The 27,091-nt window shown below is 38.2% G+C and overlaps 1 protein-coding gene across 43 annotated transcripts in view; it reads right to left on the bottom strand.

The window, feature by feature from the left end:
* Positions 1-573: 573 nt before the first annotated feature.
* PTPRD (protein tyrosine phosphatase receptor type D) overlaps positions 574-27,091 on the bottom strand; it is a 2,806,079-nt gene continuing 2,779,561 nt past the window's right edge. For all 43 annotated transcript variants that reach the window (XM_073668359.1, XM_073668367.1, XM_073668350.1 and 40 more), the window contains 6 exons: positions 26,796-26,974; positions 15,597-15,723; positions 14,458-14,583; positions 6,492-6,646; positions 5,065-5,200; positions 574-4,027 (listed from right to left, as the gene is read on the bottom strand). In XM_073668359.1, coding sequence (XP_073524460.1) covers positions 3,959-4,027; positions 5,065-5,200; positions 6,492-6,646; positions 14,458-14,583; positions 15,597-15,723; positions 26,796-26,974 — 792 coding nt within the window. In that variant the 3' untranslated portion in view covers positions 574-3,958. The remainder of the gene's footprint in view (positions 4,028-5,064; positions 5,201-6,491; positions 6,647-14,457; positions 14,584-15,596; positions 15,724-26,795; positions 26,975-27,091) is intronic.

Raw genomic sequence — 27,091 nt, 5'->3', positions numbered from 1 at the left:
CTTGCAGAGATGTGACCCATTCGAGTTTGGTGGTGTCAACATTTTAGTGGGGGTAAAAATTCCAATGTCGAGTCATTTGGCACGAGGACATCCAAGCTTTCGTAAGTGTGTGATGGTATCTATAAGGACCTGAAAGTGACCCAACTATTCTCCCTGTTCTTGCTCATGTCATTCATGAAATTTATATCACACATCTGTTATATTTCATTGTATTATATATATGTCTTTATGGATCCACTGAAATAGTAGAGGCTCTCATAGGTTATGTTTGATACCCAGGGTTATCCCCAGTGTGGTAGACCAAGCTTCAGAAAAGATAACCAGGACTGCATAACACTGACATTTTTATTAGAATTCATCTGTAACAAATGGAACTTGTGTCAGCAAAGGACTGATTTTCAGACAGACTTCTTTCGCCACCGATGTAACGAAGTAAGAAAATAAAAAGCACGCCTTTCATCTTGTAAAACATTTACACGTACTACTAAGTAGAGGTAATTGTATTTTTAACAAGCCATTTTACAAGTTTATTATTTATAACTTTTTCCAGTCTATGCATCCAAAAACGAGAGCAAAGAACATAGTTTGTTTTATTCTTGTTAAAGACACTCCAAGCTTTAATGGCAAAGCCACAGAACATATGTAAAAGGTGGAGTCATCAAAATTTTTCAGATTTCTTTTTGGAGCATCAGGGCAAAAATATTTAATAGACGTGTTAGCAAGATCTGCCATCACAGCGGGAGCGAAGGGAGAAAAATATATCTGCATCTGCACTTTTCTCAAGGCAAAAACTGTCTCTTCCAATGTATTGTGTTATTTACACAAATGTGAATTTCATCGCAGAATTGGTTGTGGTTTTTTTTTTTATTTTTTTTATTTAAAGATGGGTTCAAGTAATAACATTGGATGTAGAATCAATAGGGCAGTGCATAGTACAAAGGTTTTCCAAAGTGCATTTCTCCCCAAAAGGGCCATCTTTAAGTCATAGTTTTGTAATACTCTGTCATGCATTAAAAAAAAAATGAAAATTTTAAGACAAAAAGAAAAAGAAGAAAAGAAAAAATAAGACAAAAATACAGTGCTAATATGAAGTTCTATACAAATCATGTTTATGTTTTTTTTTTTTTCAATGTAACTAATTACAAAATTATACATAACTATACTGAAAAAGGTAAATAATAGCACCGTACCAATAATGCTTAAGAAATGCATTTTCTGCCTTTGATGATTTTTTTTTTTTGCAGATAAAGATGCTTCTTTAATAACGTACCATGTACAATTAATAACAGAAAGTGGAATGCACATCATTGATTGGAACTGAAACTACATTATATATGAGTGGATGGAAGCAAACAAATACTTGTAACACAATGCTTGAAAACATTTCATGAAGTATGCGCGCCTATAAAAATATGATATGTCCGATAACAGAGATAAACACAACTTCTGTTCAGAAATGCAAATACTTAACAGACAAATTTAGAACAATCTATGTATAAAGAATACGGTCTACATGAGAAAAATAGCAAAGATACCCCAAGAAAAGCACATTCTTTTTATGTTGTTTTGATATTTTTTTAATCAGAGGTAGCCTTCCATTATTATTAGTATTATTATTATTAATACAAAAGTGCTATGACGCAACCATTGACAGAGTCTGAATTTCAAAATGGCTGCCAAACAAAAGACACATGTTAAAAAAAAAATAAATCACTACAATGTAGATAAGAGTCCAGATTTCTAGACTTTTCTATCTCTGTTGAATAATTTACAATTGGTGAGGTGATACGACTGGGCAAATGGAGATAAAAGATATCTTTTACAAATAAAATGAGCAAGTAAGGTAACTTGATTAGGCATCAATAAAGTGGCCGAGTGTACTGTATTAATGCCATATATTGGTGTAGATGCCCATTTATGACTATCCGTTGGCGTTGCGCAGAGAGGCAGCCATTTAGAAGGCCGGATAAAGCCTATGGGTATTCTGATTCATTAGCAACAAGCGATACCATTGTTTACCAATATACTTATTTGTGCAGTCTAAAAATTAGCCACGAGCTTGTCTCTCAGTCATTGTGCACATTGTATTTTTAGCAATACCACGGGCTTTTACTTATTTCACACACTGCTCCATAAAAAGCCTGCCTGCGCCGCGCAGTGTTTAATATATCTGCAATGGTTATAAAATGTATAGATAGTTTACTTAAAATAATATGCTTCTTTTAATATAGAAGGGCTTGGAAGAATACTAAAGCTCCTGCATAATGATATTGGTTAAAAAAATAGCTGTGTATATATCGCATAAAAGCAGTTTTTAATTCTATCTTTCCGAACATATAGAAATAATATAATCATGGGGAAATAGACTGGCAACGGTCAAACAGAAGGTTGCGTAAAAGCATCAAATATAAGGCACTCTAAATGCAAAAGCAAGGAAAAAAATCAAAAGAAAGTAAGCAGCATTTACAAACTGCCGTGACTCTACATTATCTTCATTAAGCAGGACAGGGGAAAATTTTTTGGCTTTGCCCTTGATTAGATTTTTTTTTCTTGTATTTATGTTTTTTTTCTTTTCTTTTATACATATTTTACAAATGACATACGTAATCATATACCACGTATAATAAATGATTGGATACAATTTGCTTGAAAACCTGTTCATACATCGTATAATACAATAGTTTCTCTCTGATAAACACTGACATTTCTTGCATGCACATATCCTGTATAATATACAAGATGGTTCATTATTGCACTAAAGTGTTAAAAATATTGAGCGGCGGAAAGAAGTACATACGTACGTGAGCACATGGAAATGTGAGCGGATATATTTGGAGGTGAACCTAGAATATCACTGATGTGCATTCCTCATTTCTTTATGATTAAAAGCAAAAAAAAAAAAACTAAAAAATTAACACACGCAGGAAATGCTAACCTTCCGGTTGATGAAATGGGTCTTAAATATCTTCCCACTGATCAATATCATGAAAATAATGGAAGAACAGATAGATATGCGTGTGTATATCTATATATACTTCTATATATGTTTGCAGCAGCTTTATAATTTGCGACTCCCTGTTGATTCCAAACAAGATGAAAAAATAGCTTGTCTTGATGCAAAATATATATATATATTAAGAATGGCAAAAAAAAAGTGTAAATGAAATACATGATAAAAATTATGGTTAAATGTCAGGGCTGCACAAGTCTGTGCAAAAATGTTCAATGCTTGGCTATTTCTAATGAGAATTATTACATATAACAGTTCTACCGCATTAAAAAAAATACAGTTCTTGATCGAAAAAATTAACAGTTATGCAATGTTTAATTCACTTCCTTATAAACTTTTTGTTAAAAAAAAGAAAATAAAGTTTACACAGTTAGTAATGAAGCACAGGTCAGCAGTATCTTTACAATACTAAAAAACTAAATAAATGACTTTGATTTTCTTTAGACACTTCCCACCCATTCGTTTCACTAACATGTTTTCGTGATCATTGATGGAGAAGGGTCGATATCGCTGCAAAGATTGCATTTGTCTTAGGAAGCCGAAGCAGTAAACATCCTGCTGTGTATTCCTAAGATTCATCGTAGAACACTCATGCAGTCTCAGACAAGATAATGGTTCTCTGTGGATTTCACATTGTTCCTTCATTGCCAGCTTATTCCTTGAGACATGTTGGTTGGTGAAATGAATCCTTCAGATGTCTCACCAGTCAGGATTGATATAGCTTGCTTAGGTTAGATTATTTATCGGTGTATTCTTGGTCCATCCAGAAAAAAAAAATTGTTTTTATTCATTTTTTTTTGTTTGTTTGTTTTTTAATAATTATCCAATTGCTGTGATTGGTCTTTAGCTAGGAGTTAAGAAATACCTCCCAAGCACACCTTATGGCTCAGAAGAGGCTCTCTGGATCTTAAAGGGCCTGCAGGAATTTTCCAGGATGGGCCAAAACTTCTACGTTGCATAGTGATCAAAGCTGCCCAAATATTCAAGCCCTGCTCGGTAACAGAACTGATACTGGTCCTGAAAAAGAAAGGGAAAATAACCATAAATGACCAAATAACCTTTAAATGAACAGTACAAAGAAAAACACAATACCCATGTATATATCAGATACAGTCTAAAAAATAACTGATTAATTTAGTCACTCTATATGACTGCTTCAAAATCCTAAATTCAAGATTGACCGGTATTACTGGTGAGAATGGGTGGTCACGCGACCGCAAGTATGCAATTTGCTCCGGTCCTGTGCCAACTATACATACTCTGCGTCTCTCAATTCAGGTGTACTGAGAGAAGCCAGAAACATGTAGTCGAAATCTGACCGGAAGTTTGCAAATACTGTAAAATTCTTATAGTGTGCAGTGTGCACGCTTTCAATATTTAGAGATCTGCAGTCACAAAGATTTTTACCTCTAAAGTGTTTTTCTCAAAAATTCAAGTTATCCCTTATCCATAGTATAAAAGACGAGTTGCTGATTGTTGGGGGTCTGGCTGCTGGGACCCCCAGCGATTCCGAGATTGATGACATGAGTCCTAACTATTGAATGTCTATGGGCCTGCTGGAAATTGCTAAGTGCTGTATTCGGCAGTTCTGTTGACAAAATATGGAGTGGGGTCCGATCATGCGCACCTCAGGTCAACTCAAGTCAGATGCCCTCCAATGAGCATGTTATCCCCTATCTTGTAAGTAGGGAATAACTTAATTTTATACGAATATAAATCAAATTAAGATTCAGCAATATGTGGTATGTGTTGTCTATATTTTTAGGTAAATTACATGTGTGCTAACATAAATTCTGGCTAGAAAATATAAGCTGCTGGCTATCAAGTTGTCAACACACAAAGATCTACTTTTTTCAAAATTAGAGGTTTAATAATGTTCACAAATATATTTAAAGGGAACCTGTCATGTTCTTCAATGCCCTCCAACCAAGCGATGATGCTAGCTCTTGCAAATCATGTTATCATCAATCATGTTATCTACTATAACAATTCTAAGAATTAAACACGTACACAAAAATAACTAATGGACATCTCTTATTAATAATTCTACTCACCTCTGTCTGTACCATAGCAGGTCGTTGTGTTCTCAACATTTTGACAGTCTGGAAGATATCTACAACACCCTCATATCTCATTCTTTCCAATACAATACTTAACGTGATGAATACTCCGGTTCTTCCAACTCCAGCACTATTATAAAAAAAGAAGAATGATAAGGGGGTTTGATGATGTCAAGCTTTCTGATTATCATCTTATCAGTTGGACAGGCTAACATTGTTCTCGGCAGCGCAGGTCATGTTTACACTTGACGATGTGCTGACGAGAATGATGATCTTTTCTGCAAACCTTAGTAAACACAGCAGAGGAAAAGTGAAAACTTATTAGTTCTGTATCATGGAGTGTTCTTTATTTATATTAGTTTCCATTTCATCATTAGTTTAGAGCTTAGGTAACTATTTAAAAACATCTTCACAAGGGGAAGAAAACTTTGAAGATGGGTACCCCTAATGTGCAAACCGCATGCAATGACTTTAATTTGCGCATATTAATGATGCACCTGTCACTTAGGAGAATATCCAGCATTTTATTGTGCTAATGGACTTAAAATAAAAGCTTTGAAAAAATATCAAGCGTGATCATTTATTCTTTTTCTAAACGAAATACCGTCAACTGTTAAAGTTTTGCATAATGTGCAAGTCCAATTTGTAAGAAAAGACCAGTGATCAAATATTGGTTGATTAGCAAACAATTAGCTCACAATATTATTATACATGGTAGACGGATTTAAGACTGCCATGATGGGTTAAGGTGAAAACAGGATTGCATTCCTGAGTTTCCAAAATTACACAGAATAAAGCAGAGTTGTCAAAGTTGTTATCATGGTGAAACATGGAAATGGAAGTACGAAGATCTATGACGGCTCCTGTAAGTTCATTGAGTTCATTAAGTTGATTGATAGACCATAATCAAGTGCAACAACTTCAATGGTCCATTCCTTCCCCCAAAAATATACATAGTCATATGTCCATCATTGCACTAAACCGAGCCGCTATATTGTATATTCTTACAACAAGGACAAAAGGTTGTTGATCTTCCCAATAAATAGAATGACAGTGATCACAATCATATTAAATGTATGACCAGTGTGCTTTTATAATAATGACAAATAGATAAATACATAATATGTTATTTCACTAATATAAAAAAGTCCCTGTATCAAAGTAGTATATTCCAGGCTCATATTTGGCCAAATGATTACTACTGAACAAAGGGCCCTTTCATCCAAAAAAAACAATTTTATCCAATTATTAGCTCTTGACCTTCACTTGATTTTTGACCTCTATGTCACAGTGAAAAGATAACATCCTTGAATAGAATGAAGATGTCTTGATGGATTGTAAAGACATTTTGCAGAAATGTTTTTTTTTAATGAAAAAATGAAATTAATGTCAAAAATATTGAGTGAAAATAGGAGATTTACCTGCAATGAACAGATATTGGTCCATCCTGTCCAAATTGTTCTTTTGTTTTATGTACTTGTCCTATGAAGTCAATAAATCCTTCTCCAGACTTTGGCACCCCTTGTTCTGGCCAGTCAGTAAACTGAAACTGTCTGACTGTCCGTGATTGGCCATCCTATCAAGAGATACAGAAATGTATGATATTTTAAATGCAAGTCTACATCTGAAAAATTAAGAGTAAAAAAATTGAACTGTCTACAGTAGTTTGCCAGTATATAACACTGTACTATGCATTGTTCCATACAAATATATTCATACAGTATCTACTATATAATTGTCTTATCCCATCTGTCTGTCTTTCTGTCTGTCTGTCTGTCCTGGAAATCCCGGATCACTGATTGGTCCGGCCACGGCCAATCAGCGATGCGGCATTTCTGAAAAACATGGCGGCCGTTAGCGGCTCATGTGCGGCACGGAGGTCAGCGGCGATGCAGCCGGGAGATGCAGCCGGCTACTCGCAGCATAAGTCCCCCGACCGCAGGCGCCGCTGACCTACATGCGGCTATCGTCGGGAGATCAGCGGCTACGGCCACTTATCTCCCGAGGACAAGTGTGATGCCCCTCCCCTCCTCTCCCCTCCTCTCCTCTCCTCTCCCCTCCCCTCTCCTCCCGTCCCTCTCCCCGCTCGATCAGGACCCCGGCACCCGGCGTCATACTTACCCCTCCCCTCCTCTCCCCTCCCCTCTCCTCTCCTCCCGTCCCTCCACTCTCCTCCCGTCCCTCCCTCCGCTCGATCAGGACCCCGGCACCGGCGTCATACTTACCCCTCCCCGTGCCAGCGCAGCAGCTCCTGTGTCTTCTGCTGCAGCTCTGTGACGTCTCAGGTCAGAGGGCGCGGTGACGTCTTTACACTGCGCTCTCTCCTGACCGTTCACAGCACACAGCGTCAACATGCCGGCTACACTGGAGTCCAGAGAAGCAGCTGAGAAGGGAGGTGAGTATTGGATTTTTTTTTTTTTTTGTATGGGGCCATAGGGGACATGCATGGGGCACTATGGGGGGATGGATATACAGGGGATATGACTTCCTGCATGGGGCATTATATGGGGGGGGAGAGGTGACATCCTACATGGGGCATTATATGGGGGGGAGAGGTGACATCCTACATGGGGCATTATATGGGGGAGAGGTGACATCCTGCATGGGGCATTATATGGGGGGAGAGGTCACATCCTGCATGGGGCATTATATGGGGGGGAGGTCACATCCTACATGGGGCATTATATGGGGGAGAGGTGACATCCTGCATGGGGTATTATATACGGGGGATGTGACTTCCTGCATGGGGTATTATATACGAGGGATGTGACTTCCTGCATGGGGTATTATATGCGGGGGATGTGACTTCCTGCATGGGGTATTATATACGGAGGATGTGACTTCCTGCATGGGGCATTATATGTGGGGGATGTGACTTCCTGCATGGGGTATTATATACGGGGGATGTGACTTCCTGCATGGGGCATTATATGTGGGGGATGTGACTTCCTGCATGGGGTATTATATACGGGGGATGTGACTTCCTGCATGGGGCATTATATGAGGGGGATGTGACTTCCTGCATGGGGTATTATATACGGGGGATGTGACTTCCTGCATGGGGCATTATATGCGGGGGATGTGACATCCTGCATGGGGTATTATATACGGGGGATGTGACTTCCTGCATGGGGCATTATAAAGGAGGGTCGGGAGACATATGCTAGAATACCCGATGCGTTAGAATCGGGCCACCATCTAGTATGTATATATTCATATAGTGCTCAGTATAAATCAGCACATGCCATTTGAAACATAAGATTTTCATCAATGAATACAAGAACAATTTACAAAATTTTGACAAGACTGAGTTTCATAGAACATTTTTTAACCCATAACATGAAAGTAAGGTTAATAATATAACTTTCACTTCAAAATCTTCAGTTTTACTCAAATTAGTTGATGCAAAAATGAGTACACCCAACATCAAAAAGTATTACATCTAGTATTTTGTATGGCCTCCATGATTTTTAAGGACAGCAGCAAGTCTTCTAGACATGGCATGAACAAGTTGGTGACATATTGCAACATCTATCTTTTTCATTCTTCTAGAAGAATCTCTTTTATATCCTGGAAGCAGGATGGAGAGTGATGCTCAACTTGTCTCTTCAGAACTAACCAGAGGTCTTTCGGTTGGGTTCATATCAGGAGACATATATGTATTGTAACAAAGTCACTGGCAGAATACTGGAGGGGAGACATGTTTCACTGAGGCTATTAGCTTCAGTGATGTGAAACATGGATGTTTTTCTCCTGCATGGTAGGTGCAGAGAGGGTTAATCAGCCATGTTTAAAGGGGGTGTTTTTTGAGAACAACCATAGAGCAGGCAAGAGGTTGTTCTCCATATCTCCACCTCAGGGTATGATCTGGGCTATAAATACCCAGCCTTTTGACTCAGGTGGGGGTCAGTTTCTGGAGAGGCTTGCTCCAGAGAGGATGCATGTGGTGGGCTGAACCATGTGTATTTAACCCTGAGTGGCCGGACCCCGGCTGATGCACGGACTGTGCGGCATCTTTGTATTTTGCTTTGCCATTATGCCGAATGGGGTGTGTTTATTTTACTAACTCTAGGTTGGTTTATAACATTTTAATAAACCAACTAGAAACTTAAAGAGACAGTGTCTACCTCCGTGTACAGCCGAGCAAGCCGCTTTACTACTGCATATATATATAAACACATATGCCTTCAATAGTTAGCAATCATAGTATTAATATTTTTTTTCTGAATTTATATTTCACAGATATTATAACCTTTTATCCTTATGTTAACCATAGATATATAGGACACTTTTTAACATAATATGCTCACTTCAATTTTTGTTCTTATGTGTCCTCAATTTGAACAGTGCTGGTCTATTGTTCAGGATTTATAACTATAGAAATGTGTTGAACAGCTTTGAGGAAAAAAGGGAAAAGGATGGGCATTTTTGAAACCTTCAAATTTGTTAAAGGTTGAAATAATGCTCAGGAGAAAAATGTTCTTAACCCCTTAATGTCATGACCAATATTCATTTTTGCACTTTTGTTTATTCTTTCGCTTCATCCAAAAGCCAAAATTTTTTAATTCTAATTCATCTGTCGTCGTCCCCCTCTGTCGTTGGCCTCTCCCCTCTGTCAATCCTTCACTGACTCCCCATTACCCAGAGACTCCAGTTCAAAAACCTAACAATGGCATACAAAGCCATTCACAACCTGTCTCCTCCATACATCTGTGACCTAGTCTCCCAGTACTTATGTACACGCAACCTCCGATCCTCATAAGATTTTCTTCTCTACTCCCCTCTTATCTCCTCCTCCCATAATCGCAAACAAGATTTCTACCGTGTATCCCCCCTACTTTGGAACTCTCTACCCCAACATATTAGACTCTCACCTATCATGGAAAACTTCAAAAGGGAACCTGAAGACCCACCTCTTCTGACAAGCCTACAACCTGCAGTAACCCTCGCTCCACCATACCACTGCCCGAACAGCTCTACCCTCACCTGCTGTATCTCCACCCATCCCTTGTAGATAGTGAGCCCTCACGGGCAGGGTCCTCTCTCCTCCTGTACCAGTCGGTGACTTGTATTGTTCAAGATTATTGTACTTGTTTTTTATTATGTATACCCCTTTTCACAAGTAAAGCGCCATGGAATAAATGACGTTATAATAATAAATAATAATATTTTTTCTATTGACTTTTGCCGTATGCGGCCTTGCTTTTTTTGTGGGACAAGTTGTCATTTTCAATAACAGAATTTATTCTACCATACAATGTACTGAAAAATTTGAAAAAAAATTCAAGTGAGATGAAATGGTGAAAAAAAATGCAATTCCACTGTTGTGTTTTGAATTTTACTTTTATGGTATTCAATATATGGTAAAAATTACCCAGAAACATGATTTTCCAGGTCAGTATGATTGCGACGATACCAAGCTTGCATAAATCTAGTTTTTTACTTATGTGCTGAAAAAAATTATTTGTAAACAAAAAATTGTGGTTTGTGATGGCATTTTCTAAGAACCATAACAGTTTTATTTTTTTGTCATTTCAGCTGTGTGAGGGTTTCTTTTTTGTCCGGCAAGCTGAAAATTTTATTGACACAAATTTGATTGTTTTTATTGCATTCTTTTAGGGAGATGTGGTGAGAGAAAAAAAAGTAACCTACAATCATATATATATTGCAACACCATATTATATAGCTTCACAGGAATACCAAGATGGCAGTGAAGACATGCCTCCAATTACCCTGGTAACCCATGGATGGATCTAATGGCAGTCATCGCATGTGCACAATACCAAATGCTCCATTTAAATGCTGATGGCAGAGACTTATAGCAGCATATAAATGGTTAACAGCAATGATTGGAGGTTGGCTGTGGTCACTGCTGTTAGAGACCAATGCGGCTATGCAATATGCCAACATGCATGAGTCCATCCATACTTGTGGACTCCAGTGCTAATGTACAGTTATGTCATCTTGTGAAAAGCGGTAAAAGAAAATGTGTCATTAGAAAATTACCTATTTTTAAGTCAGGTTTTAAAATAAAATATAAAACTGGGCATGGTCTAATCTGGGCAAAGGTCATTGTGAATGGAGATAGAGGAGGGGAGCTGTGACATCACCTATTGTGAATGGTATCCTACATAATCGAATGTACAGTGGCTTGCGAAAGTATTCACCCCCTTGGCTTTTTACCTATTTTGTTAAAATACAACCTTTGTTGTCAGTGATTTGAGACTGGGACAGAGGTTCACCTTTCAACAACACAATAACGCAAAGCATACTGCTAAAGCAACACTAGAGAGGCTTAATGGGAAAAGTGTAAATCTTTTGGAGTGTCCTAGTCAAAGCCAGACCTTAATCCAATTGAGAATCTGTGGTTAGACTTGAAGATTAATGTTCGCCAGGGGAAACCATCTAACTTTGAGGAGCTGGAGCAGTTTTGCCTTGTGGAATTGCCAAAAATCCCAGTGGCAAGATGTGTAAAGCTTATTGAGACTTATCCAAAGTGACTTGCAGCTGTAATTGCAGCAAAAGGAGGTTCGACAAAGTACTGACTTTAGGGGAGTGAATAGTTATGCACACTAAAGTTTTCAGTTATTCTGTCCTATTTGTTGTTTACTTCACAATAAAAAGAAAACCAAAGGTTCACAGTTATAGGTATGTTCTTTACATGAACTGATGCAAACCCTCAACAAAACCAGTGAAATTCCAGGTAGCAAATTGAGGTAGCAAAACACGAAAAATGCCAAGGGAGGTTAATACTTTCGCATGCCACTGTATATTATTATAAATTAATTCCAGAAAATGTTATTTTACTTGAACAGCGGTATGTTGTAGATGTTTGGAACTGTAAATTAGTCTGAAAATAAAAGAACTAGTACAACGTTGCAGCTTCTTCAATATATTTCCCTGCAGAGCAGATCTTCTTTGATCACTTTGCAGTGTGTCCTGATCTGAACTGATCATGGCTCACACTTTAGCTGGACTCATAAATAACCAATTTCATCCCAATCATACCAGCCCCATCAGGTGTAAGAGGTATATTAATTTATGAATGCGGTTTGCATTGTAAAGCCACCACCCAGTCTGTCTACTATTAACCGGTTTCCGATGAGCATAAGAAAAATCATCCGATTTTAATCCAGAAAACTGCTATTTGCTCAAATGGTTTCCAAAAAAATCATCCTAAGAATACAGATTCCAAGTGGGAGGAGTAACATATCTTAATAGTTCTTTTTTAACCCTGTTTAAGCCTTTGGACAACATCTAAAGCTAACAAACTAACACTGTCATAGTTCATCTGCCGACTCCAATGATCACATAAACTTTTAGTAAATGTATTGTACAAAAAGCAGCTTATTACATTACTAGGTGTGTCTGTTTATTAGTCATGATAAGTATATGTAATGCATGACAATAACCCACATAAAAAAATAATTTTTTTTTAGAAGGATCCAAGTGAAAGAAGTAGTGTGGAGTCCAGGCAGTATTGTCCAGTACTTGTGCACCATTAGATGGAGCATGGGGATCTCAAAGCACTAGGAAATCTTACCCTACAACAAGGTCTGTTAATACTTTAGATGGAAAAATGGATATTATGTTTTTGGTTTATAACATTTAATAGTAGACAGAGATTGGATGTTGGTTTGGATCCAAATGCGGCGGAGAAAACATTCCTGGCAGAAAAATCTAGTGAGCAAGTTACTCAGTGCGATAAATCTGACATAAGGAAAACCTGGACCATGCTTATTAATGGAGAAGTTTGTACATTAGCCAGGACTAGAGTACTGCTCTTGTGAGAATGAAGCTAGGCTCGGGTAAAGCCTGAATCAGAATTATAATGAGTGAGACTCCGCAGTCAACAGTCTGCAGCTAAATGTAAATCAGTGTTCCCGCTGGACATTCCCACAGAATATAACACATCTTACATGCAGATCTCTTGTCTTAGGCAAGCTAAAAAATATTCACTGGACAATGAAACGTTACACCACTTTCCAATATAGGTTGTGCTTTAATTCCTTATTGTTTTCAATATCTCTGCTGCCTGCCAGTGGAAAAAAAATGTACACTTTTAGGCCGTAGTCACACGACCGCAGAGTCTCTCATCAGAGAGAATCGGGTTGATTATGCTAATGACATTCGGCTTAAACTTTGATCAGCGCTTGATCCAAGTGTCAGCATAGTGTGATCCAATTTTCTCAGAGAAGAGAACCATAACACAGGTGAGAAGATGGAGAACAAAATGTTTCCATCTTCTCCATTATCTGAGTTCGCAAAAATTGGACTGCGCTTGGATGTCATCTGGGTGCAGTCTGATGTTTGTCACGCACTCATAGACTTGATTGGGTGAGTCTCATCTGATTTCAGAGTAAAATCGCAGCATGTTGTGATTTTTGTGATTTTTTTTACTGACAGATTCTGGCAATGAAAAAAATCAGTTATCAGCACCGCCCCATTGATAATATTGGTCCGATAAAAAATTCGATAGCACTCGTCCGATGTATATGGTGGTGTGAGCGAGCCCTTAGGGTAGGTTTACATGAGCATATATAAAATCATTTAGAATTTTATCAAGAAAACCTGGATGATTTTTTTCTCCCTTGTCATCAATGTGCAATCAGTTTTTTTTTACAGCAGCAGCTATTAATCGTTAACAAGAACATTTACAGTTTCCTATGTTACAGAATTAAAAATGTATCCATAAAAATCAGACGCTATACTGTTGCTCCGGATGGCATCCACATTTTTTTTTTGCGCACCTATAGACTTGATTGGGTGAGTCTCATCCAAATCATGGAAGAAACTAGTGCATGCTGCGATTTTTTTCACAAATAGATTCAGTTCGTGAAAAAAATTACTCATTTGCACCGCCCCATTGAATAACATTTGTCCGACTGCTCTTTATTTTTTCCAGGGACAGCACTCCGATCGAAAATACGGTCATGGATAAGAGGCTTGGATGGAAAGGGTCACTTTACTTGCCAGAATTTTAGACACAGCCCCATGTACTAGAAAGGGTTGTGTCTAGAAAATAGGTCCCCCTTTTACTAATCTCATGCAATTCCATTTATCTGAGCTTTTTTAACACAAAATATATTAGAACGTCACAAAACTTCATTACACAAATAGTAAGATTTAACCACAGAAAAGTCCATAAATGTAAGAAAATGCTAAAATAAATAATTGTAATGTACACCTTCACCACAATGCAGGGAACAGACGCTTCAACTTAATAAGGTCATGGGATATGAAATTTGAAATTTCAGACAAGGAATATGCTTTCTAACTTACCAATGTAATGAATAAAACAATTATATGAATGTATATTATTCCCAGTGACATTAATAGAGAAGAGTAGCAGCATTTATCTCTATAAACAGTTTAAAGGTATCTTACCCGAGCATCTGTTACTTTAAATTCCCGTAGGATATACTGTGGCATGTTATATTCAGCCATTGGATCCACTACAAAGTACTGATATCTGGCAGAACGTTCAGCCGGCCAGTATTGATGACATTTTTCCTAATAAAAAAAGTAAAAAATAATTAAACTAGAAAAGCCAAATAAACAATTGGGCACATTTTTCTTTAAGCCCAGTCACCATTCCAAACATGTCTGTTGTAGTAGTAGAAGCAGCCGCCTGTTTCCCACTGAGTAACAATCTTTATGCTATTCTTCTGCTATTCCTACCTAATATTTATGAATAAATTGAAAATTAGGTTTTAGGCCCTGTTCACACTGCATTTCGGCAGTGTGTGTCGGTGGTTTCGCCTGAATCTCCCTAAAAACAGGATTCAGAAATCTTTTTATTTAGAATGTACAGGTATCCTTTATCAAATTCGTATAACAGGTATAAGATTATAATTACTATTATACAGTGGGTAGTATAACATACATCATAAAGCTATATATCCTGCATACATGTTCCGCTTTTAAAATGAAAGGGGTTGTCTCAAGTTCTTAAATAGGTAAAATTGTAAAGTGCTTATAAGGATTTTTAATTTTACACACCACAGCAGCTTGCCATTCATACTGGTCACCATGCGGTCTCAGAGTGGCTGGTTTCCTGAACAGTGGAAACGCATGGTTGCGAGAAGGCTCCATGCTTTACAGTCTGCTCGCGCCACTCTGGGGCTGTCTGGATCTGACCAGCTTCTCTCATGCTGCACAAGCAAAGCGGCCTTTGCCAGAAACATGAGAGAGTGCTCAGTTCAGACTAGTGGTGTGGCATTGCTACTTGCACAAGCTGTGAATCTTCATGAGAGCACCACCCTTTTCCCCTGGCAACCAGGAAGCCGTGAAGTAGGTGAGGGGTGGGCTACTGAAAAAACAACATGAGTAGACTCCTTTAAGGTAAGTCCTGTTGGCAAACAAAAGTCAAAGACACGTAGAAACAATAGTCATGGTAGAGTTTCTTAATTTGTCATCTACTTACATCAGTAAGTTTTGACCCCTGACAATCGTCCTTTATAGTAACACATACAGCTTTTTTTTCAAGAAACTATGAATATGTGAAAATAAAATTAGATACTTACTCTGCCCATTTCTCTAAGTTTTGTGAGCATGACCACAATTGTAGAGTTATGTTCCCATAGCATCCTCCAGAAGTCTTCTGTTGTCTCTGCCAAGGGACCTTGAGTTGCTATATAGGCTTTTTGCTGTCTGTTTAATAGAAAAAAAGAGAACATAATGCTGTTACACCTAAGACATATAGCTGCACTGTATATTAAATGTTTTCTTATTTGCCAAATGTATGCTACATAGGTCAGGACAGAGAGCTGAACATACAGTGGAGGCTAGTGAACCAATTTCCCATGGTTGTAAAATGGTTGCATGTCAGGGTCTCTATTAATGGAGAAAACACTTAATACACCCCCCACCACCACATCCATGGATCTATGAAATCAATCATAAATCACCAAAGGGTTCTATAGTGACCATAGTTGGAGTAACACTCAATACCCACCCATGAATCTATGATATCAAATATAAATCATTATAGGATTTTATGGTGAATTTAGTTTGAGAAACACCTAATGCCCCATCCATGGATCTATCAAATCAATCATAAATCACCAAAGGTTTCTATAGTGACCTTAGTTAGAGAAACACCCAATACCCCATCCATGGATTTATTATATTAAACATGTATCACCATAGGATTCTATAGTGACTTTAGTTGGTGTAACACCCAATACCCATCCATTGATTGATGAAATCAATCATAGATCCTTAGATTTATAACAGCAATCATAAATCACTATAAGGTTATATATTGACTTTAGTTGGATTAACATCCAACACCTAATTCATGAATCTATGAAATCAAAAATAAATCACCATAAGGTTTTAAATTGACTTTCGTTGAAGCAACTCTGAATACCCATCCATGGATCTATGATAACAATCATAACTCAGCATAGGGTTTTATTGTGACCTTAGCTGGAGTAACGCACAATACCCATCCATGGATCTATGATAACAATCATAAATTTGCATAGGGTTTTATCGTGACCTTAGTTGGAGTAACGCACAATACCCATCAATGGATCTATGATAACAATCATAAATTTGCATAGGGTTTTATCGTGACCTTAGTTGGAGTAACGCACAATACCCATCAATGGATCTATGATAACAATCATAAATCTGCATAGGGTTTTATCGTGACCTTAGTTGGAGTAACGCACAATACCCATCAATGGATCTATGATAACAATCATAAATCTGCATAGGGTTTTATCGTGACCTTAGTTGGAGTAACGCACAATACCCATCAATGGATCTATGATAACAATCATAAATCTGCATAGGGTTTTATCGTGACCTTAGTTGGAGTAACGCACAATACCCATCAATGGATCTATGATAACAATCATAAATCTGCATAGGGTTTTATCGTGACCTTAGCTGGAGTAACGCACAATACCCATCAATGGATCTATGATAACAATCATAAGTCTGCATAGGGTTTTATCGTGACCTTAGTTGGAGTAACGCACAATACCCATCAATGGATCTATGATAACAATCATAAATCTGCATAGGGTTTTATTGTGTCCTTAGTTGGAGTAACGCACAATACCCATCAATGGATCTATTAAATCAATTGTAAATCACCATAGGGTTCTATAGTGACTTTAATTGGAGTAACGCACAATACCCATCCATGGATCTATGACAACAATCATAAATCAGCATAGGGCTTTATAGTGACCTTAGCTGGAGGAACACCCAATACCCACCCATAGATCTATGAAACCAATCATATGCTTTTATAGTGACTTTAGTTGGAGGAACTCTCAATACCGATCCATGGATCTATGATATCAAACATAAATCACCATAGTGATCTATTGTGACTTTGGTTCAGTAAGACGAAGATAGAATCAGAATTTGTAAATCTTCACACGAGGAATAAAAGAAGGACATATGTGGGACAGATGTAAGAAAAATTCATACATAAAAAATAATTAATATTATTAAAATAACTTCATGCTGTCTTGAACAGAAAAATCTCAATCATAACAATATGTTTCTATTGTAATATTTCTATTTTTCTACATTTAACTTTACATTAATGTAATATATTCCAATGTAAGCTTTACATTATTGAGACTAGACATTCTCTCATCGAATGCATATACTTATTCCTCGTGTTCAGACTTTATTCTGGTAACTTTCTTAGTTTTCTGTTACAAATTTGTTAAACAGGAATCCTATGTTGACTTATCTGGTATTATCATTTGAAGCTTAAATCTTAGGCAAGTTTATGAGTGAAATTATACGTTAGTCTTGTAAATGAAACTAAGCCTTTGATTTGCACTATTTAAGAAAATCTTTCTGGTTTTGTATATTACATTCAATGAACTACTTCCCTTGATGGAAAGCGGGTCATTCCTGTGGATTTCTATAATACGATGTCATGGTGATGGTTGTAAGACAAGAGCTGTGCCTGAGTGATCACCACTAGAGCCAGGTTGTTGCTCAACCCCATGACTGTTTACTTCGATTCCATTTGTTTAACTACTAATTTGCCGTGGTCAAAAGTGACCACATCATCTAAGTCATTACATAGGGGTAGACATCTACCACTGTCATCCTATGAGCTTCCTAGTAACCCGATCACAAAGGAGAGAGGGGGCTAGGATGTAATGGCAGCCAAAAGCAGCCATTCGCGCCCCCCTCCCTTGACAGTTTAGTATACTTAGCTATCATACGGCTATGGCAAAAGGGAAAACTCTTTGTAGATGGGAACAGAAAATGCAAGAAAAAAAAAATGCAGTGTCCTGAAGACCAAAATATCTTCAAAATAGTTGCAAACTTGGTGAGCAATGAGAAGCCATTTTGGAACTTGCATATGTACATCCCACATTTTTATTCAACATTACTGATTAAAGGGTGAATCTCATGATTGCAAACCAGGAGCACTCCACTCCTGAACTATGCCTCTCCAGCAACTGAGGAGCCCAGAAATCTGGCCAGCGTTAGAGCAGTGCTTGCAAGCTCCATAGCAAAGAGCTTGTAAGCACTGTGCTCTTTGCCTAGGAGACCAACCATCAGGTACACTGGACGCTGATAACCTAGGCGATGTGCAGAAAACAATAGAATTAAAAATCTATAAAAAAAAGAAAAGAAAACTCCTTTAAATTGTCCACAAATTTGACCTAGGACATATCTGTATAGACTGCATTGTGATGAAGCATGCACCATGTGATACCAACTAGGGGATGTGATCTAACTAAAGTGTTTGAGATAAAAAAAAATAGGGTCTGTAGTTTTTCAGTAGTAGCATAAACCTATTTTAAGTTGATAGGGCTGAAATGCCATACCAGACAGCCTACAAACAATAGTGGCATAATTTTTGGGATAGAAAACAAAGTAAACTAGGTATTTTATCTCAATACTGTTTAGAACTTTGAGCCAAAACTTTAGTAGACACCATAATGCCTTATCTAAATACGTGCTGTATATTACAAAGGGAGCTATAACCCTCCAGTACAAGCCTCACTTATGTACAATGAAGGGAAAGGCCAAAAACATGTATATGTACAGTAACAAAAAACCCACTATATATTAGATTCAAGATGGGCAAACCTGATGATTTTGGTCTGACCAACAAATGTGTATGTACAGGGGCATGTAAAAGTTTGGGCACCCCTGGTCAAAATTACTGTTATTGTGAATAGTTAAGCAAGTTGAAGATGAAATGATCTCTAAAAGGTCAAAAGTTAAAGATGACACATTTCCTTCATATTTTAGGCACAAAATATATATATAAATTTTCATCTTTTACATTTTAAAAATTACAAAAAAGGAAAATGGGCTAATGCAAAAGTTTGTTTCATCTTTAACTTTAGGCCCTTTAGAGATCATTTTATCTTCAACTTGCTTAACTGTTCACAATAACAGTAATTTTGACAAGGGGTGCCCAATCTTTTACATGCCACTGTAGGACTTTCAACTTTCCCCCCCGACAGATGTTTTGGAGAAGATAAGGATCACGTGGTTTGAATATAAATAATCGGTCCTTTTGTTCTCCAGGTCACTAGTCCTCTGCCAGATGACCCTGGCAGCTTGCTTATTCTGCTCTATCCATAGAGAATATATTTATGCTTAGCCAGGTATAGGGTACAGGGCCAGATAGAAGAGTTAGCGCTTCATCTGACAGTTATCTCTGGTGCGTGGCATCTTTAGACTTGGACTTGATGGGTCTTCATTGGATGTGTGTTATACTAAATCATTGCTATAATTCATAATTATTGTGAGACATTGCAACAATTATCATAGAATCATAGAATAGAATCGTAGAATGTTAGAGTTGGGAGGGATCTCCAGGGTCATCTGGTCCAACCCCCTCCTCAATGCAGGATTCACTAAACCATCTCAGACAGATGGTCATGAATTAGGTCAAAATAATCTAATAGTCTTATACAGGTAAGACTCATCGGGGGTTCGACCTTTAGGAGATTTAGTTGAGATTCAGACAGAAAAAAAACAAGAAAAAAGAAAAAGCAGCTTTGAGTACAAACACCAAGTGAATGTAGCCATTTTAGAAAAAATATTAACACAAAATCTTAGCAAAATACCAAGGAAGATTTATAGACATATGCACATATAAAATTGTTTCCATTTATTACATTGTTAAAACAATGATTTATATGAAAGTGCTCATTATCCCTTACTGCCTGGAATGGGAGTTCTATCCAGTTTTACTCCATATGAAATAAAACACTTAATAAACTACTTATTTGAGAAATGTCAGGGGATTAATGGCTGTCACCACATCAATCATATTAACCAAGTCTGGAACTAAAAAACTATGTTAAGCATCTCCAAATCGCGAGAGGGACTTTTTTTCATTCAAGTTAATATTAAAAAGTGTGTCCATTACTTTATATTACCCCCCCCAAATGTATCCCCCCGGGGCCCCTAAGGATTTTTGCAAATACCTAACGTTGCTTTTTCTGCCTGTGAGGGGCACTATCCTTGGCTGCTCACAGGCATCACGTGACCCCGCTCTGACGTCACGTCAAGTGAGGCGTGACTCAGCACTGGGGTCCCTGCGGTGGCTCCTGGGTTGTGGGCGGGGTTCCCGCCGCGTCACACCCAGCATCCACCGCACGCTGGGGAGAGGCAGAGCGTGCAGTGGATGCCGGGTGTGACGTGGGGGGGGTAACCCCGCCCACAGCTTGGCATCCACCGTGGAACACAGAAGACAGAGACCCCCGGCTGCTGCCAGCACTTGTCGTGACGTCAGTGGATGTCAGAGCCGGCTGGAGCCGGGGGTCACGTGATGCCTGTGAGCGGCCAGTGATAGAGCTGCACACAGGCATTATCTGCAACGTAAGCTAATTACAAAAATCCTTAGGGGCCCCGGGGGGATACATCGGGGGGGGGGGGGGGAATATAAAGTACTGGACAACCCCTTTAATGCCTTATCTTTCAGAACCTCTTAATTCCAGTTATAAAATTATAAGATGTTTTTATTTACCATGACCAGCAATGTGAGAAAAAGTCTATGTGTCATTAGAAAACTTGTAAAAAATAAATCTAACAAAATATAAGAAACTAAAGTCAATTTCACAAGGAAATCAAAAAATTCACAAAAATTATAAAAAAATAAATAAAATCCACCATCTAATATGTATATATTGGAGTACAAAGGGTGTCCCTGAAATAATGGCTTTGGGGGCCAATTGTTAAACTACAAGCAAATATAACATTACCCCCGTCCATAAATGTAACTATGCTGCTATAGAATAACATACAGTGGCTTGCGAAAGTATTCACCTTCCTTGGCATTTTTCGTGTTTTGCTACCTCATAATCTGGAATTTCAGTTTTTTTTGAGGTGAGGGTTTAAATCAGTTCATGTAAAGAACATGCCTACAACTGTGAACATTTTGTTTTCTTTTTTATTGTGAACCAAACAACAAATAGGACAAAACAAATAGGACAAAATAAATATTCACCCCCCTTAAATTAGTACATTGTAGAGCCTCTTTTTGCGACAATTACAGCTGCAAGTCACTTTGGATAAGTTTCTATGAGCTTTCCACATCTTGTCCTTGGTATTTTTGCACATTTTTCAAGGCAAAACTGCTCCAACTTCTTTAAGTTAAATGGTTTCCTCTGGTGAACAGCAATCTTCAAGTCTGACCACAGATTCTCAATTGGATTAAGGTCTGGGCTTTGACTAGGCTACGTCAAACCATTTACACATTTCCCATCATCTCGGACCATTTTGCCTGTCCATTCTGCAGAAACATCCCCACAGCATGATGCTGCCACCACCATGTTTCACTATGAAGATGGTGTTCTTTGGGTGATAAGCTGTGTTGGTTTGGTGCCAGACGTAGCGTTTTCCTTGGTGGTTAAAAACTTAAATTTTGGTCACATCTGACCAAAGCAACTTCTTCCATACATTTGACATTTGGGAAGTCTCCCACATGTCTTTTGGCATACTCAAAACGAGCCTTACAATTTTTGTATGTAGAGGCTTTTTTCTGCCCACTCTTCCATAAAGGCCCTATGGAGTGTACGGCTTATTGTGGTTGTATGGACAGATACTTCAGTCTCCGCTTGGGAACCCTGCAGCTCCTTCAGGGTTAACTTTGGTCTCTGTGCTGCCTCTCTGATTAATGCCCTCCTTACCCGGGCTGAGAGTTTTGGTAGGCCCGGGCAAGGTTTGTTGTAGTACCATCTTCTTTATATTTGATGATAATGGATTTGATGGTGCTCCATGGAATTATCAGAGATTGGGATATTTTTTTTATAACCCAACCCTGACTTGTAATTCTCAACAACTTTGTCCCTGACTTGTTTGGAGACTTCCCTTTTCTTCATGGTGTTGTTTGGTTAGTGGTGCCTTCCTTTCACTAAGCATGTGACTTATGAAGGTAAGTGCTTGTACCAGAAATTTTTAGGGGCTTCATAGCAAAAGGGGTGAATACATATGACATGCCAATTTTTAGTTATTTGATCCCATAAACTTAATTTATGCCTAAATTTTTGTCACTTCACTAACTTAGACTATGTAGTGCTGATAATTAATAAGGAGAAAATGGAGTATTTGTAGATAAAATAAAATCAATTTTTTATTAAATATATATAAAAAAGTGAATTTCTAGTGCACAGACAGTTTTTTGGCGGGGCATAGTTGGGGAACTTGACCACTTCATGGGGGAGTTAAATCGGAACTCGATGAACATCAGGTTGACTTACAAACACAATACACATCGTATTGATTTCTTGGACATCTGTCTGGAGGTTGATGTGGATGCGTCCCTCCAGACTGATGTGTTTAGAAAGTCGACTTCTGTTAATTCTCTCCTCCATGCTACTTCAGCCCACCACGGCTCAACGTTTAGGGCCGTCCCGATTGGTCAGTACCTCCGGATGAAGCGGATATGCTCTACGGAGGAACGTTTCCAGATGCAGGCGGATGATCTAAGAGACCGTTTTCTTCAGAGGGGGTACAGTAGGAGGATTGTTAAGGCAGGCTACAACAGGGCCAGAAAAGTGTCCCGCGGGCAGTTACTTCAATCTAGGAACAGGGGAAATGGGTCTGACCAGACAATCAGATTAATTTCCACTTTCAATCATGAGTGGGAAACAATGAGGCACGCCTTGTTGAAGCATTGGTCGGTGCTCAAAATTGAACCCTGTTTTGCAGAATGCCTGGGTGAGGGGCCATCTATGACCCCAAGGCGTAGTAAAAATTTAAAAGACTTACTAACACGCAGTCACTATGCTCCCCCGGTGCCCGGACTGTTCGGTTCTTGACAACCCCTTTTGGGCTGTTTTCCCTGCGGCCACAGTATGGCATGCACCAACATTATTCGATCTTCAACATTTTCCACGGTTGATGGGACACGTACTTTTAATATCAAGCACTATATCACATGTAGTACTACACATGTGGTGTATTACGCCACATGTAATTGTCCGAAAGTGTATATAGGACTCACATCAAGGGAATTACGTGTCAGGACCAGGGAACATGTCCGGGACAGTGGGGCTGCGGCTGCTGCTTTGGATGTGTCTACCCTTAAAACTCTACCACACCACTTCTGTAAATTCCATAACTGTAGTGCCAAATCATTGTCTGTCAGAGGCATTGATGTGGTCCATGCGGTTATCAGAGGTGGAGACTTAAAGAAAATGCTCGCACAAAAGGAAGCGAGGTGGATAACGGTACTGGGATCCATCATTCCGCATGGCCTCAATGAAACTCTTAATTTTGCATCATTCTTGTAGACCATATATCAACCCCATTCTCTTTTTATTTTAACATATTCTCCCTTGCCCTTGTATTTTTCATTTTTTGCTATGTGTGTATTGTGTCTTAATTTGTGTTTTTATGTTCTATTTTTTACATTAGTTATCACTTTTTTCATGGTGATTTGATTTAGACTTTCTATTCATCATATCTTTCTGCTCAAAACGGATCTTGGCAGTTTTTGGACATTATATGGACAATCCTATGAAAGCTGCCAATACAAGTCATTATTATCAATGATTACTGTTTACTTATTTTGTATATGTCACCTGATCCGTTTTCTCTGTATTTATATAAATGGTATCTCTATATGTGGTTATAACTTGGGTCTGTTGCTTTAATATGGCTTGATGGCGTGGTGCGCATGCGCAGTTCGGGTCACGCGTGCATGGGGTTCCTGGGGCGTCTAGTGCTGCTGCGCACGAGCGCGGGTGCCTGGGCAACGCGTCCTGGCTCCCGCGTACGCACGCGGATAGTGACGCCTCCAGTGGACTGTCTGACAGCATGTCTCCGGGTGCGCATGCGCCGGCAGCGCGTCATCAAACGAGGCGTGACTAACTGTTCCCACGTGACCTATACTTCAGGTCCTTCTGTTTAAGTGGACAAGGCAAGTGTGTCACACAGCGCTCTATCATTGGCCACTTTGACATCATGTGATCTGTTACTGGGTGAATTTAAGGTCCTAGTCTGATTGCCAGTCTTATCCCCCATGATGAAGCAATCAATTTGAAAAGCGAAACGCGCGTAGGGGTCTCTAGGGGATTCTGTTTGTAACAGCCTTTTGCACATTGCACCTTTTTTCTGTCAGGGTAAGCCATGGACATTTACTTGTTGGTATTTCACTGTTCATGCTTATGTGTATGACTTGGTACTGTTCACACTACCCTGTACTTTGCATGTGGCAAATTATCTATCACCATGTGTGGTTTAGGCATGTAACCAAAAATCCACAACATGAGTTGCTGCTAATTTGGTGCATTTATCCTTGTATGTTTACATTCCTGTGCTGTATACATATTCTGTTTTCATATTTATTCCTGTCTAAACTGTCCGTGCACTAGAAATTCACTTTTTTATATATATTTAATAAAAAATTGATTTTATTTTATCTACAAATACTCCATTTTCTCCTTATTAATTATGTCATGTTCGGAGTGTGATGTAGCTGCAAAGCCGTAATTTTACGGCAGTGCTCCAATGTATAAATGTATTATGCCCCTTCTGGGATTATTTGTGTTAATATGTAGTGCTGATGCATCACACACAAATCGGATTACAAAAATAATTAAACACAGGTTGTAATATAACAAAATAGGCAAAAAGCCAAGGGGCTGAATACTTTTGCAAGCCACTGTAAGTTAATTTGTTACATAGTGAATCAAGTGTGCTATGACGGTTACTGCTCATAGGGGCCCACTGAGGGATTGACCTGTTCCCCAGAGGTCCTGTCCAAGCCAGTGTATCTATCTATCTGTGTGTGTCTGGGTTTATAACTCCATAGCAACTCCTAACTAACATTCGGTATGTGTTACGAAGAAGGAGACCACAGTTAGAGCCTAGGCTTATATAAGAAATCTCATCTCAATTCATTATCATCTTTTCATCTATGTATCTTATTTAATTGCCAATCAGATCAATGTTAGCATGAATGATCAAAAGTTTTGTCGTAGAGTAATAAAGGGACTTTGAAACGACCTGTCCAAAGGATGATAAATGCTAGTTAAAAAAGGTTCTGAATGTCAGAATGTGATGTTGATAATTAAAATCTATCAGATAGTCATATGCTAAGAGAGTAGAATGAAAATTGTACCAACATATACATATTTAAAAGTAATGCCAATTAAATTTTGAGAGTCCCCTGAATATGAGCTAGATTACCTACACAACTCCTGAAAAATTCTGTTTAAGTAACTTAAAGGGTTTATCTAGGAATATTTTTTTTTTACTATGGGCCTAAAAACTAACAGGCAGGTAGTTACTACATACTTGCCTGCTGTGCCTGGTACCAATCTCTGCAAATACAGTCCGCTCATGCCAGTGATTCAGTGGATAAACACTTTAATAGTGATGTTTAAAGGTTTGGGTTTGACATGAGAGACCCAATTTTCAGATTATGTCATAGGTTGAGTGCTACTATAGATTTTTCTCTGTGGGTATGTACTTTTTCCCCTATATTATTGTTGACCAATCATGAGCAGGCAGCAATATAAAAAAAGGAAAAAATAATACGCCCCCAAAATAGCTAAGAACAGGCTTTCTCCTGTGAGATATGTAATGACAGACAGTCTGCTCTCTTCACTGGTCAGGAACTGGAGTAACATTTTTGGCATAGAGAACAGCACAGCTCATCATGAATTAGATGCCGCACCCGTGTCCTGCCCCAGCTCCTCCCATTTTGGCAGAGCTCGGAGAAACTGTCATGAAGACGCCAAAAGTTTAGGAGCAAGTCCTAGTTGCACCTAAATTTTTCAACTTTTCAAAGCTTCTACAACAGAATTATGGCGTGAAACCTTGGATGATTTGGACCTTAAAGTCTAAAAAAAAAAAGCCCCAGTGGCCAGTGTGAATATTGCAAGATTACTAACTTTGTTTTTTTTTAATTAAGATCATGAAATACATTGCAATTTTTTTAAAAAAAAATTACATAAAACACAAAAACACAATTTAAACAATAGATCATTTTCTGATGATAGCTTCCCTTTAAAATTGTCTATACAAAGGTAAACAAAATATACATTAATTATATATGTTTAAATAAATGAGTACACAGTATTATACAAGTAGAGATAGAAAGAAAAGAGTGAAATTCATACGAGACATCTACAAATATTTAAATTGAATTGCAGCTAACGTGATGTGAAATCAAAATCTTAAAGTGTGGTTAAGCACAACAAAATCAATTTCTATCAGGCTAACAACTGCAAAGCTTAATTGACTACTAACACACTTACCTGTATCCATCAATAAAACTGGCGTTGATATAGTCAGAGCCCTCTACACCACGGATCGGCTGTAGACATACCCTTGTGGACTCATATGGCATAATATTAACAAGGCGGTTTTTGAATTTATTACATGGAAGATTGGCACTGATGAACCGTGACGTGTGAGCTTTCGAGCTTGCGAGGCGCTGTAAAAGAGAAGTTGCGTAGAAACTGAGAAAAAAACACTTTTAAAAGACATATATAAAAAAAATAACATTTGGATCACAATTATTTTTATGAGTAATTCAGCTATAAACTATCTA

This window comes from Phyllobates terribilis, unplaced genomic scaffold (genome assembly GCF_046119375.1).
Source record: "Phyllobates terribilis strain yellow unplaced genomic scaffold, ASM4611937v1 Scaffold_1__5_contigs__length_1240528914, whole genome shotgun sequence".
NCBI classification, from domain to species: domain Eukaryota; kingdom Metazoa; phylum Chordata; class Amphibia; order Anura; family Dendrobatidae; genus Phyllobates; species Phyllobates terribilis.
This window is presented reverse-complemented; position numbering and strand designations above follow the sequence as displayed.